This window comes from Stegostoma tigrinum, chromosome 9, assembly GCF_030684315.1.
Source record: "Stegostoma tigrinum isolate sSteTig4 chromosome 9, sSteTig4.hap1, whole genome shotgun sequence".
NCBI classification, from domain to species: domain Eukaryota; kingdom Metazoa; phylum Chordata; class Chondrichthyes; order Orectolobiformes; family Stegostomatidae; genus Stegostoma; species Stegostoma tigrinum.
In genome coordinates, this window is record NC_081362.1 from 1684108 (window position 1) to 1698971 (window position 14864).

At 42.5% G+C, this 14864-nt stretch overlaps 1 protein-coding gene across 3 annotated transcripts in view; it reads left to right on the plus strand.

Moving 5' to 3' along the window:
* ugp2b (UDP-glucose pyrophosphorylase 2b) overlaps positions 1–14864 on the plus strand; it is a 50952-nt gene that overhangs the window by 25857 nt on the left and 10231 nt on the right. For all 3 annotated transcript variants that reach the window (XM_048536664.2, XM_048536662.2, XM_048536663.2), the window contains exons 4-6: positions 9622–9807; positions 10688–10821; positions 13569–13866. In XM_048536664.2, the coding sequence (XP_048392621.1) occupies positions 9622–9807; positions 10688–10821; positions 13569–13866 (618 nt within the window). The remainder of the gene's footprint in view (positions 1–9621; positions 9808–10687; positions 10822–13568; positions 13867–14864) is intronic.

A 14864-nucleotide genomic window follows, 5' to 3' on the forward strand; every position in this document is an offset into this window, starting at 1 on the left:
GTTCTTGTACATGCTTAACAAATTCCTCTCCATCCATGACCTTAACACTATGGCTGTCCCAGTCTGTGTTTGGAAAGTTAAAATCTCCTACCATAATCACCCTATTATTCTTACAGATAACTGAGATCTCCTTACAAATTTGTTTCTCAATTTCCTGCTGACGGTGGTGGGGTCTACAGTATGATCACAGTAAGGTGATGATCCCTTTCTTATTTCTTAGTTCCACCAAATAACTTTCCTGGACGCACTCCTGGGAATAACCTCCCTAAGTACAGCCGTAATGTTATCCCTAATCAAACTGCCACTCCCTCTCCTCTCTTGCAACCCCACTCCCCAAAACACCATCTCTATCCTTCCTTAATCTGCCAGTCCTACTCATCCCTGAGCCAAGTCTCTGTAATCGCTATGATATCCTAGTCCCATGTTCCCAACCATACTCCGAGTTCATCTGCCTTACCAGTTAGGCCCCTCGCATTGAAATAAATGCAGTTTAATTTGTCAGTCCTGCTCATTCTCTGCATGTTCCTGCCTGCCTGACTGTGTGACTTGCTCATTTTCCCCAACTGCAACAGTTTCTTGTTTCACTGTCTCCCTGGGTCCCCCCCACCCACTAGTTTACATCCTCCTGAGAAGCTCTAGAAAATCTCCATGCCAGTATATTAGTCCCCTTCCAATTCAGGGGCAATCTGTCCTCCTTAAACAGGCCACTTCTACCCCAGAAGAGATTCCAGTGATCCAAAAACACAAATCCTTTTACCCTGCATCAGCTCTTCAACCATGCTATTCATCTGCTGTATCTTCGTATTCCTGCCCTCACTAGCTCGTGGCAGCAAGAATAATCCAGGTATCACTACCCTTGATCTCCTTTTAAAAAGCCTGCCTAATTTGTCATATTTTCTCATGAAAATCTTATCCTGTTTTCTTCCTTTGTTGTTAATTGCAATGTGTACATGACCTCCTGCTGGTCCCTCTCCCCTTTGAGAATATTCTGCACTCTCTCCGAGATGTCCTGGATCCTGGCACCAGGGATGCCACACACCATTGTGATGTCTCTCTGTCAGCTGCAGAAACATTTGTCTGTGCCTCTGACTTGAGAGTCCCCTATTATAATCGATCACTTGGAACCTGTCATTCCCCTTGTTACAGTACACCCAGTCTCTGACTGTCAGTGCTGTTTCCCCCCCCCCCCAACTTAATAGCCACAGGAGACTCCTGCATTACCTGCCTCCCTCTCGTACCTTTTCTGGAAGTAACCCACCTACTTCACTGTATCTGTGGTTTATCTCCCATCCTGCAATTGCCATCCATCACAACTCCCCAGCTCCTGTAAATTCCTCATTACCTCCAACTGCTGCTCGAACTGATCCGTGTGATCCAATTGGATTTGCAACGAACCACACTTCTTGCAGACATAATCATCAATAGCTAAGTGCCTGGAATGCGTCAGTGGAGGAGGGGAGGCAGATATAATGTTTAAGAGGCATCTTGACAAATACATGAGTAAGCAGGGAATAGAGGGCTTGGCAGGCTGAAGGACATGTTCTTGTGCTATATTGTTCTTTGTAAAAAGATGCTTTTCCAGTTGTCTATGAATGTAGTTTTGATTAAATCATGAAACCAGTAGGGGAGGAAAGAGGAAGAATTGCACCCAACTTGAATATTCATTTTTTTAGGTGCTTAAAACCACTTAACAAATATTTTGTGTTTACTGTGGTATTTGGTTGTGTTAATTTAGTATTTACTGTGGAGAAGGACGTGGAGCCAGAGAACTTGTGGAAATAAATATGGATGTCTTGAAAAAGTTCATTATCAAAGAGGCAGTCTTACAACGCAAAAAGGGAGATAAATCCCTGGGACCTGATCAGATTTTTCCCAAAACTTTGTGTGAAGCTAGGGAAGAGATTGCTTGACCCCTTGCTGAAATGTTTGTATCATCAATAGCCAGGGAACTGTAGACTTGTTGGCCTTAAATTAGTGGTGGGTAAAGTGTTGGAGAGGATTCTGAGGGACAGGATTATCATGCCGTTGGGATAGCCAGCATGGCTTTGCACGTGGGAAATTGTGTCTCGTTAACTTCATCAAGTTTTTTGAAGAGGTGAAGATTGACAGGGCAGAGTAGTAGATGTTGTCTACATGGGCTTTAGCAAAATGGACAGGTTAATAAAGTTAGATCAACTGGGATTTGGGGGAGCTAGCAATTTGGATACAAAATTGGCTTGCAGATAAGAGACAGAGCGTGATGGTGGAGGGTTTTTTGGATTGGAGACCTGTGACCACTGGTGTGCCCCAAGGATCGGTGCTGGGACCACTGCTTTTCATCATTAAATGAATGATTTGGATGTCAGTACAGGAGGTCTAGTTAGTAAGTTTGCAGACGACACCAAAGTAGGTGGTATATTGGACAGTGAAGAAGGTTAACTCTGAATACAACAGGGCCTTGATCAGATGGATTAATAGCTGAGGAGTGACAGATGGAGTTTAATTTAGATAAACGTGAGCTGTTGCATTTTGGTCAGGCAAACCAGGGCAGGACTTGTCTGGTTAATGGTCGGGCCCCGGGAGTGTTGTAGAACAAAGAGACTTGGGGATGATGATGCATAGTTCCTTGCAAATGGAGTTGCAGATAGACAGGGGGGTGAAGGAAGAATTTGGCACACTTGCCTTCATTGATAATACTGAGTATAGGAGTTTGGATGTCATGTTGTGGCTGTATAGGATGTTATTGTGGCTACTTTTGAAATACTGCATACAATTGTGATCGCCCTTAGATAGGAAAGATGTTATTAAACTTGAGAGGGTGAAGAAACAGTTTACAAAAATGTTGCCTGTACTGGAGGGTTTGACCTATAGGAAGGGCTGAATAGACTTAGGCTTTTCTCCCTAGAGCATCAGAGACTGCTTGGTGATCGTGAGGGGCATGGATAAGGTGAATAGCCAACGTCTTTTTCCTAGGGTAGAGGAGTGCAAAACCACAAGACGTGTTTAAGGTAAGATTGGAAAGATTTAAAAGGGACCAGAGGATTAGATTCTTTCATGGAGACATGAGTGTTTGTATGGTATGAGTTGCTAGAGGAAGTGGTGGAGGCTGGTACAATTACAACATTTGAAAGGCATCTGGATGGGTACATGAATAGGATGGGTTAGAAGGAAATGGGCCAATGTTGGCAAATAGGACTACATCACATTCGGGTGGCTGGTTGGTGTGGATGAGTTGGACCAAAGGGTCTGTTTCTATGCTGTATAGCTCTTTGACAGTATGACTGTCTAAATCTAGACAAGACCTGAAACGCAGCCCACTGTGGCTTTATGAAAGATCATTTCAATTGACTTTGAAAGCAAGGGGACCATTCTGATCAGCATAACTCCTCTGTTGGAGAAGGTATTGGAGAAATTCAGGCAGGCTTTTACTATTACTGGAAAGCAGCCTTGTAGATTTACCAATGATTTTCTGCGTGTTACTACTCCTGTTTCTGTGAAGCTCTGTAACTAAAAACCTTCAAAAGACATGGAAGTTTTAATAGGTTGTAATAAAGAGCAAACTGATAATAGAAGTTGGGGAGTAATTTCTGTGAGTGTACTTCCTTAACTCCTAAATGCAGGTACTGGAAGAATTTCTGCCCAGTCATTTTGAAGAATTAAGTCACTATTTCAATTCAGCGGTTGTACTAATATTATTTCAAAAGGATTGGCCCAGATGAAAATAATGAATAATGGAATATGTTGTGTAAGTGGGCCAAGGTAATTCATTCACTATTAAGTAGCTGATATCACATTTTGGATGTTAGCCCACTTTCTCCCTGTAACCTTTGATCCCCTTGACAGTTTTATTTGCTGGAAATTGCTGTGCCAGCTTGGCATACAGTGCTTTGGCTTTTAATTTCTTTGAGTAACTGTTGAGTGCTGGAAACTGAGATGTGGTGGGAATCTGTTTTCTTTCTTATTTCTGGCTGAGAAAGCATGACATTGTGGCTGTGTTCATGTTTGGAAGGCCAAATGTACCTGGAAGAGACATGTTAAATTTCTGTCTGAAGAGTTCTTTTTGAAAAGGCAATGTGCAGAAAAATATTTTAGGATGAAATCAACTTGTTTATTCCTTTTTAATGCAACTTCTGGATATGTAAAAGTAATCTTTAGTTGGAAATATAAAATTTTTTTTAGCTCCTTGAACAAATCCCATGGTTCAGTTATTAGTTAGCAGCCAGATTATTATCAGTGGTAACAGTGCACTCCAAATTCTTAAAATGTCTAAATGAATGGTAACCACATTCCCTGCACAGTTACAGTTGAAACAGACTAGACCATGAGACATAGGAGCAGAAAATAAGCCATATAGCCAATCGAGTCTGCTCCATTCAGTATTCTGTAAATTTCACTTAGATTTTACCCACCTCCGCCTCATCCTTCTAAACTCCATTGAGTGTAGACCCAGACTCCACAAACATTCCTCATGTATTAACCCTTTCATTCCTGGGTTCGTTCTTGTGAACCTCTCTGGATCTACTCCCAGGACCAGTGCATTCTTCCTGAGATATGGTGCCCAAAATTGCTGACAATACTCTAACATGGGATCTGACCAAAGCTTTATAAAACATTGCTGCTTTTGTATTCTAGTCCTCTCAAAATAAATGCCAACATTGTATTTGCCTTCCTAACTACAGACTCAACTGACAAGTTTACCTTAAAAGCATACTGGACTAGGACTCCCAAGTCCCTTTACACTTCAGATTTCTGAATTTTCTCCCCATTTAGAAAATAGTCAATGCAGTCATAACTGCTTTAATGCAATTGAAATATTGCTATATATGTGTTTGCGATTACAAAAATGAGTTTATAGCTGGTAGTATTTTACCAAATGGAACTGGGAACTAAATGCTGTTTTTGAGTTGTTGAAATAATTCACCTTTTTGTTTTTGGATAGCTTTCATTAGTGTGTCATTGTTTATATTCAACTATCAATGCCTTAAGCATTTAATCATGTTATTGAAATAGTTAATTGATTTAAAATTATATTAAATTGGTTGTCACATATTGGATTTTATTTGAAAACATTTGTGCTGTTTGTAATGTTGTAACTGCATGCATTTCTACATGCACTAAATCATAACTCTTTTGCACAACAAATATCTACTGCAGTTTGATGAACAAGTTATTTATTCCCATTCCTTTTTTCATTATTTAATTCAATTTAAAGTTTTTAATAAAGTTGCTGCAGCACACAAGTTAATTTTGACCAACTGTCAGACTTTCTACATTGAGACTTATAGTATTGATTCATTAACAAGGGACGTGTATTCTGTGAGTGCACCGGTGTGGTTTTGGGAGTGGAAGAATTTCCTCTAGTTTATTTCTGGCTGACATGTCAGGAAGTAGAAGGAAAAACATTGAACAATTTTGAGTATGGTTTATGAAATGCAGCCTTTATCAATTTTGTACATGTAAAGAAAGTTGTCAGGGCAACTTTTTTCAAACTTTTGTGTGCATTTCATCTAGTTGGTTTAGTTTCTAATTATGTACAACTTATATAACATATCAAACTTGCACTAGAGTAAATGGCATGCACATTCACAATATTTGTTAATAAATGTGTTGAGGCACACAGTCACAGAGGTCTGTCCACTGAAGGCTGTGCAGTGATCAGTGGGTGGTGGTGGGGTGGGGATAAGTTCGTCAACAGTGGCAATCTTTGCTAGTAATCATGATGCCAGTGCTTCACAGAGTTCTCCAAGGTGTCGCCCTGTTTCAATGCCTCCGACTCGTGTGACCCAGAGTGAAAATATTTATGAGAGTTAGGGATAGGGGGTGACCATGATCAGAAGCGTTTAAACCTCAGGCTTTTTTATTTAAAAAGAAGCTAAGGTTACACAGGCTGCTTTTTCTTTAGCTGCAGCAGCGGTAATAGGTTCAAAGATCCATTTATTAAACCACGCCGACCATTTAAAAAGAATCAATAATTTAAAGGGGCCTTGGCCTTTGCTTTCCCTGAGCATGTAACCTCAATCTTGTCAATTTGGGAAGCCCTTGCAATATTGTGTACTGGCAGCCATCCTCAATGGATGACTCACTGCCTCAGGACCTGGTTGTTGTGAGTTTTGTCAGAGAGGCTGAATGGCTTACCCTACACCATTCAAATTATAACAATTCAAATCAAGTTTGCACATTCCTCCTGCACAATTATCTTTGGACATCTATGTGAAGTAGTGCAAGATTTCCATAAAATCATTGACTTTAAAATCACATTGTAAGACTCTCTCAATCAGGTAGAAAACTGTTAACTACCAGGTCAGCATTATCCCATTACTCCAAAAGCACATTCCTGTTGTCCAGAGATATCAATGGAAATACTTAGTGGTAGGAAAAAAAGTCATGTTCGCAAACCTTTTCTTTAAACACAAATTGGAAACAGACTGTTCGGCAAAACCTAGGTATCCAGAAACTATTTGAGCCAGTTATTATATCTCCAGTAACTTGTTACTCCAGGTCAATAAATGTTTCTTCTGATTAAACAGTTGGAAGACTAAAGCTGTTGCCTGGCATCATTAGTGTCTCAGAGGGAAGTTACACTTTTTTTCTCTGGTTCATGGCAGTGAGGAGTACAGCACACGGAACAAGCAGCCAGTGCAAACAACATTCTTAAGCTGCAGCGACTGCATGGCAGTGCATCAGCCTTGCACTACATCAGCCATGCCTAGCAATCAAAAATTCAAATGAAATATTCAAGCCCATACCTTCCTCTGAGTCAGAAGGTTTTTTTCTAGTCCTACTTTAAAGACTTGACCACTTACAAATAAATTGATGCTACAGAGGCAATACTGTGGGTGTACTGCTCAGTTAAAGCTGCTGTCTTCCAGCTGAGGTGTTAAACCAAGGCCCTATCTTACCTTGGGTGAAAGTAAAGGGGTTCCAAGGCACTATTTCAATGTAGAGCGGTGGAATTATTCCAGTGCCTGATCCTTTTTAATTTTTATTCACTCCAATGTGGGCATTGCTGGCTGGCCAACACTTGTTATCCATCCCTAGTTACCCCTTCAGAAGGTGATGGTGAGCTGCCTCCTTAAACTGCTGCGGTCTGTGTGCTGTAGTTTGACCCACAATGCCCTTAGGGAGGGAATTCCAGGATTTTGACCAGCAACGATTAAGAAATGGCTACATATTTTCAAGTCAGGATGGTGGGTGGCTTGGAGGGGAGCTTGCAGGTGGTGATGTTCCCATCTATCTGTTGCCTTTGTCCTTCTAGACAGAAGTGTTAATGGGTTTGGAAGGTGCTATCTTAGGATCTTTGGTGAATTTCTGCCATGCATCCTGTGGATGATATATGCTGCTGCTGTTGAGCATTGGTGGTGGAGGGAGTGGATGCTTTTGGATTTGGCGCTAATCAAGCGGGCTGCTTTATCCTGGCTGGTGTAAACCTTGTGTTGTTGGAGCTGCACCCATCCAGGCAAATGGGGAGTATTCTGTCACAGTCCTAACTTGTGCCTTGTAGATGGTATGCAGTCTTTGGGTAAAAGGTGAATTACTCAACATGGCATTTCTAGCCTCTGACCTGCTCTTGTAGCCACTGTATTTGTGGCAAGTCCAACTGAGTTTCTGGTCAATAGTAACCCACAAAATGTCCATTACTTTACTAAATATTGAGAACACAAGACTCCAGTGTTTTTTCCAGAATGTCGTCAGGGATCTTAGCATTTGCGATATCCAATGTCTCCAACAGTTTCTGGACATCATGTGGATTGAATCACATGGGCTGAAGACTGGTATCTGTGATGCTGGGGACTACTGCATAGGGCTGAGATGGATCATCAACTCGGCACCTGTGGCTGAAGATAGCTGTGAATGCTGCAGCCTTATTTCTGCATTGATGTGTTGGTCTCTCCCTCCGTTGAGGATGGGGATATTTATGGAGCTGCCTGCTCCAGTGAGTTGTTTACCACCATTTAATACTGGATGCGGCAAGAGTGCAGAGTTTAGATCTGATTTATCATTTGGAGGGTTGCTTAGTTTTGTCTTATCACTTGCGGCTTATGCTGTTTGGCATGCAAGTAGTCATGTTTGGTGGCTCCATTGGGTTGATATCTTGTTTTCAGGTATGTCTAGTGCTGCTTTTGGCATGCCTTCCTGCAGTCTCCATTGAACGAGGATTGATGCACTGGGTGAATGGTAATGGTTGAGTGGAAATACCGCAGACCATGAAGTTACTGATTTTTGTTGAAATGCTATTCTTCTGTTGGTCCACAGTGCCTCATAGACACCTAGTCTTGACTAGTTAGATCTGTTTGAAGTATGTCCCATTTAGCATGCTGATAGTGCTACATAACATAATGGAGGGTATTCTCCATGGGGAAGCAGTACTTCATCTCCACAAGGACTATGCAATATCATTCTTGCCAATACTGCCATGGACTGATGCATGTGCAGCTGGCCAATTTGGTAAGGTTCATGTCAAGTTTGTTTTTCCCTCTTTTGGTTCCCATATCACCTGTTGCAGACGCAGTCTTGCAGTTGTGTTCTTATGATGTGCTGAATCACTGTTCTTGGCAGACATTCAAATCCCCAAACCACAGTATGTTTTGCACCCTTGCCACCCTTTGCTTCTTCCAAGTGTTGTTCAATGTGGAGGAGTCTAGAGATTTTGTAGCAATTGATACAACTGAGTGGCTTGTTAGGCTGTTTCAGAGGGCAGTTGAGCATCAAACACAATGCTGTGGGTCTGGAGTCACATGTAGGTCAGACCAGGTGTGGACAGCAGATTTCCTCCACCTAAAGAGTGTTAGCGAGCCAGATGGGTTTTCCTGACAAATGACAATGATCACCATTTAACACCCAGTTAACATCACTAAAATAGATGATCTAGTCATTATTTTGTTGCTGTTTATGGAACTTGTCTGTCTGCAAATTCCTGCCGTGTTTCTTTCATTAGAATGGTATTTTAAACGTATGTGATTGTCAGAATGCTTCAAAGCCATACCTCAAATTTGTGATCAGTGCTTATGTAAATGTAAGTCTTATTGTTGTCTTCATGTCTGACTTCTATTTTTACAACCTCAGGATCTCCAAATATGCTCTACATTCACCAAAATATGATTTGAAGAGTAGTCCCTTTCAATATTGGAAACGTGGCACAAGCACTGCTATTTAATGACCCACAAATCTGAATAATAAATATCAAATGGGATCACTAGGAAGACTGCCCCTGCTCTTCCTCTAACAGTTGTGTAATACTTTAAGTCTATCTGAGAAGGTATACCAGGCTCCAGCTTAAAGTTTCATCTGAAAGATGGCACCCTGTCAAAGCAGTTCTGCCTCAGTAATGTACTGGGAGTGCACCATGTGTTTTTGACCCCAAGTTTTTGGCGCAGGATTTGAACATTTGCTTTCTGACATGGATATAAATGGGCCACCCACTTATAGTTGTCACGTTTTAAGGAATAAGGGAGACTTTATTCAAGGAAGTTAATGAGGAACTCTAATCTGACTCCAAAGAATAAAGTGATCAAATGAGGATTTTAACAAGGAAGTGCATTCAAACAATCTATTCATAAATTATTACTTTTAATTTTTTTAGCAGATTTTTACACTAACTGCCTCCGAGGTTAGCTTAGTGATGTTTGTGTTGTCTGCTTCCAGATTCAGTCATATGATAAAATACAAACTCAAGGGTTGTTGGGTGATGTGCCTCCATTATTAAGCAAACTGGTGGTGGTCAAGTTGAATGGTGGTCTTGGCACTAGCATGGGCTGCAAAGGTCCCAAAAGTCTGATTAGTGTACGCAATGAAAATACTTTTCTGGACCTCACCGTTCTGCAGATCGAGGTAAGGACAAATTTCCTCTCTTTAATGGTATTGGGGCCAGAGCCAACCAGAACAAATATAGTATTGCAAATAATCTTGCTATTGGTTTCTGATAGGATGCATTTACTTACTGTGCTACTGTAGTATTTGGCCATATTTATAACCAGTCAAGGTTCTAGAATCAAATCCTGGACTAGACTAAGATAACTAATAGCTGTGATGGGAGGTTACAGCTGATCTTGGTGTTGCATGTGCCAATGTCAGGTGAAGCTGTGGAGCTCCTTGGCTAGATCCCTGAGCAACTTCAGTGTTTGAGGTCATCTGAGAGATTGAAGTCACCATAGTAGTATTGCTAAAATATGATGAGCAACGTATGACTGCCATCTCCATTGCAAAAAGTGAGATAAATAAGATTTGAAACAGTCATGGTTCTTGAATCATTGTCCAGGATCAGTGGTAGTTGTTTGAGGAGGTAGCTGAGTCAATCTCCCTTTCTCTAACTATAGCCTATTGTATGTCATCCTCTCCCCAGGTTCCGTGCTCTGCTGGGTCTTCTTGAAACCTCTCTGGCTCCCCACTTCTTATCTCAAGCTTTTTCTTTGCTAATACCTCCTTTCTCTAATTGTCTTCTTGTTTTGTACCTGGTCTTTGAGACCATAGTTGGAATACTGTTTTGTTTGGATCTTTTTATAAAATGCACAAACTAAAGGAAAAATAACTAAGTATAAAACAATAAGCCACTATGGTCATTGGGCTACTGTAATACAAATTCTAATTATGAAAGGTTAGCTTATCTATATATGTTTGGGAAATGTTAATATCAGTAAAATATTACAGCAAATGGTGGTTAAAACTTGAATCTTAACTGCAAATCAAATGTTTATCAAACTTGGTTTGCTAGCATTTGAACAGGACTTATGGTACTGATGTCCCCCTGGTCTTGATGAACTCATTCAACACCGATGAGGATACAAAGAAGATTTTACAGAAGTACCGGCAGTCTCGTGTGAAAATCTATACATTTAACCAAAGCAGGTAAGTGTTTGCATCAGCAATTGCTGCCCCCACCCCAAAAAAAAACAGGCTTCAATTCATCCAATTACTTTTCCACTTTCACATCAATCTACAATGGGGACAGTATAAATGCAGAGTCCGTACCATTCTAGATAATAAAATGTGAGGCTGGATGAACACAGCAGGCCCAGCAGCATCTCAGGAGCACAAAAGCTGATGTTTCGGGCCTAGACCCTTCATCAGAGAGGGGGATGGGGTGAGGGTTCTGGAATAAATAGGGAGAGAGGGGGAGGCAGACCAAAGGTGGGGAGGTAGGGAGGGGATAGGTCAGTCCAGGGAAAACGGACAGGTAGAGGAGGTGGGATGAGGTTAGTAGGTAGGAGATGGAGGTGCGGCTTGGGGTGGGAGGAAGGGATGGGTGAGAGGAAGAACAGGTTAGGGAAGCAGAGACAGGTTGGACTGCTTTTGGGATGCAGTGGGTGGAGGGGAAGAGCTGGGCTGGTTGTGTGGTGCAGTGGGGGGAGGGGACGAACTGGGCTGGTTTTGGGATGCGGTGGGGGAAGGGGAGATTTTGAAGCTGGTGAAGTCCACATTGATACCATTGGGCTGCAGGGTTCCCAAGCGGAATATGAGTTGCAGTTCCTGCAAGCTTCGGGTGGCATCATTGTGGCACTGCAGGAGGCCCATGATGGACATGTCATCTAAAGAATGGGAGGGGGAGTGGAAATGGTTTGCGACTGGGAGGTGCAGTTGTTTATTGCGAACCGAGCGGAGGTGTTCTGCAAAGCAGTCCCAAGCCTCTGCTTGGTTTCCCCAATGTAGAGGGAGCCACACCGGGTACAGTGGATGCAGTATACCTTCCTCCCTCACCCCTATCCCAGGCCCCAAGATGACTTTCCATATTAAGCAGAGGTTCACCTGCACATCTGCCAATATGGTATGCTGCATCCATTGTACCCGGTGTGGCTCCCTCTGCATTGGGGAAACCAAGCGGAGGCTTGGGGACCGCTTTGCGGAACACCTCCGCTCGGTTCGCAATAAACAACTGCACCTCCCAGTCGCAAACCATTTCCACTCCCCCTCCCATTCTTTAGATGACATGTCCATCATGGGCCTCCTGCAGTGCCACAATGATGCCACCCGAAGCTTGCAGGAACTGCAACTCATATTCCGCTTGGGAACCCTGCAGCCCAATGGTATCAATGTGGACTTCACCAGCTTCAAAATCTCCCCTTCCCCCACCGCATCCCAAAACCAGCCCAGTTCGTCCCCTCCCCCCACTGCACCACACAACCAGCCCAGCTCTTCCCCTCCACCCACTGCATCCCAAAAGCAGTCCAACCTGTCTCTGCTTCCCTAACCTGTTCTTCCTCTCACCCATCCCTTCCTCCCACCCCAAGCCGCACCTCCATCTCCTACCTACTAACCTCATCCCACCTCCTTGACCTGTCCGTCTTCCCTGGACTGACCTATCCCCTCCCTACCTCCCCACCTATACTCTCCTCTCCACTTATCTTCTTTTCTCTCCATCTTCAGTCCGCCTCCCCCTCTCTCCCTATTTATTCCAGAACCCTCACCCCATCCCCCTCTCTGATGAAGGGTCTAGGCCCGAAACGTCAGCTTTTGTGCTCCTGAGATGCTGCTGGGCCTGCTGTGTTCATCCAGCCTCACATTTTATTATCTTGGATTCTCCAGCATCTGCAGTTCCCATTATCACTGTACCATTCTAACTCAGCGCAACAGGGAGAAACAGGTTATGTATGCTTTTATATTGAGAAAATCCAATTTACACCTGACAGCTTCCTTCATTCTCTTAGCCTACTGAGTCAAACTGCCTCTAAAGCTTCATCCTGAACAGGCCTGAAACGTTTATCTTTCTCGTTTCTCTGCGCTGTCTCCAAACTCACCTTGTACATGTGATTCATTACCTGCTCCCTTGAAGCTATCCTTGCTGAAGCCATTAGCCTTAAATCTTTTCCGCCCTCATTTTAAATGGTGTTACTGATTTATTTAAGATAACAGTGTGGAGCTGGATGAACGCAGCAGGCCAAGCACCATCTTGTGCTCCTAAGCTGTGTTCATCCAGCTCCACACTTTGTTATTTCGGATTCTCCAGCATCTGCAGTTCCCATTATCTCCCTTACTAATTTATTTTCCTGCTCGGAAAACCCCTACGTCCTTGCAAATTTCCATTCCATCTCCCTTTCCTCTCCAATGTGCTTATGTTGTTGCCTCGCCAATTTGTGTCTCTATTCCCTGGAACCCCATGGTTAAATCCTTCCAATCTGATTTCCTCCCCTGCCATGCCAATGTGGCACATGATAAAGTCACGCAATACCCTGTGACTGTAACAAAGGTAAATTGTTCCTCCCTCCTTTCCTCATGTCTGTAGCATGATCATGGAAGGTTTCTTAGCAACAGCTTTTGAACTGTTAGTTTTCTGTTTTGTGATAGACTGAGAGTGGGGCAGTTTGAAAGAGACCCTCCAAGCCTGTAGCAAAGAAAAGCTAGTCTCTTTTCTGTAAACAGTTCGTATTTGTGGAAAGTTTTGCAAAGAATCAGGGTATGTGCTTGCACACTCACTTTCTTTAGCTACATTTCTTCCCCTCTCCACCTGTAGTTTTGTCAACAGAATATATAGTTCCACTTTTGCCCAATTATAGCTAGTACAGTAATGAGTTTCATAAATTTAGGTATTGCACATTCTGGGAGATTGCGTGCTCTGTCTCGCGCACGGTCTCTCCCTTATTTTCTGAATTACTCTTCAGGTATCCACGGATTGATAAAGAGTCATTGCTCCCTATAGCCAAGGGATTATCTGTGTCTGGGGACAACGCTGAGGCCTGGTATCCACCAGGTCATGGAGATATTTATGCCAGCTTCTACAACTCTGGATTATTGCACACCTTTCTGCAAGAGGGCAAGGAATATGTTTTTGTATCTAACATTGATAATCTGGGAGCAACAGTTGATCTTAACATTCTTCGCCACCTTTTGAATCCGCCAAATGGAAGACGGTGTGAATTTCTTATGGAAGTAACTGACAAGACAAGAGCAGATGTTAAGGTAATTTGATGGTGTTATATAAAGATTGCTTGGAATCAACCTGCTTCTGTTTGGTAAACCTACATTATTAATGTTTTCTTTAAAAACAAACACTTACACTTTTGCTGGTTCGTTTCGGTAGTTCTTACCTATTAATGAACAAGGAACTGCCCAGAATAAGGATGAGGCAAAACCCCATTAAGCATTTGTTGCTAGTAAATTCTAATCTGCACTCATCAATAAACGTTTGCTGCTATATTCAGCCATGCAGTTACCTCGTCTTGACTGTCATGGAGATGAAAGTTAATAAATCTAATTTAGTCTGAGTGTATTCGAAAAAAATTTCATACTTTAAAGGCTGAGAGTTGCTACAATATTGCAAACTCTAAAATGCAGTACTGCAAATAACCCATGATCTGTAAACTCAATACTGATTAAATTCAGTGGAGTTCCAGAATTTTATTTTGTGGGATGTGGCATCACTGGCATAGCCAGCATTTACTGCCCATCCCTAATTGTCCTGGAGAAGATGGTGGTGAGCTGCCTTGTTGAACCCAGTGCAAGTAGTGTAAATCCACAGTGCTGTCGGGGAAGAAGCTCCAGGATTTTAACTCCATGACTCTGAAGGAACAGTGACATATTCCAAGGCAGGATGGAGAGTGGCTTGGACAGGAATTTGCAGGCAGTGGCATTCCCATACATCTTTTGTCCTTCGTCCTTGTACGTGATGGTGGATGTTAGCATTCTTTTAACAGAATTAGATACTAAGTACCTAGGGGTTAAAGGTAACCAATCAAACAGATGTTGTGAACTACTTAGTTAATTGTAGGTGCTCTCATAGGGCTCTTGTGGCCTTGTGTTATCTATCTCTAAGCCAGAAGGCTGGGGTTCAAGTCCCAACTGTCTAGATGTACGTTACAATATGTGCACACAGGTTGCTTGCAAAATAAATGACAAAGAGGGCCCCTGATGGGTTATGCTTGTAAGTTGTTCAAGATTCTTGTGGTACAGTGGTAGTA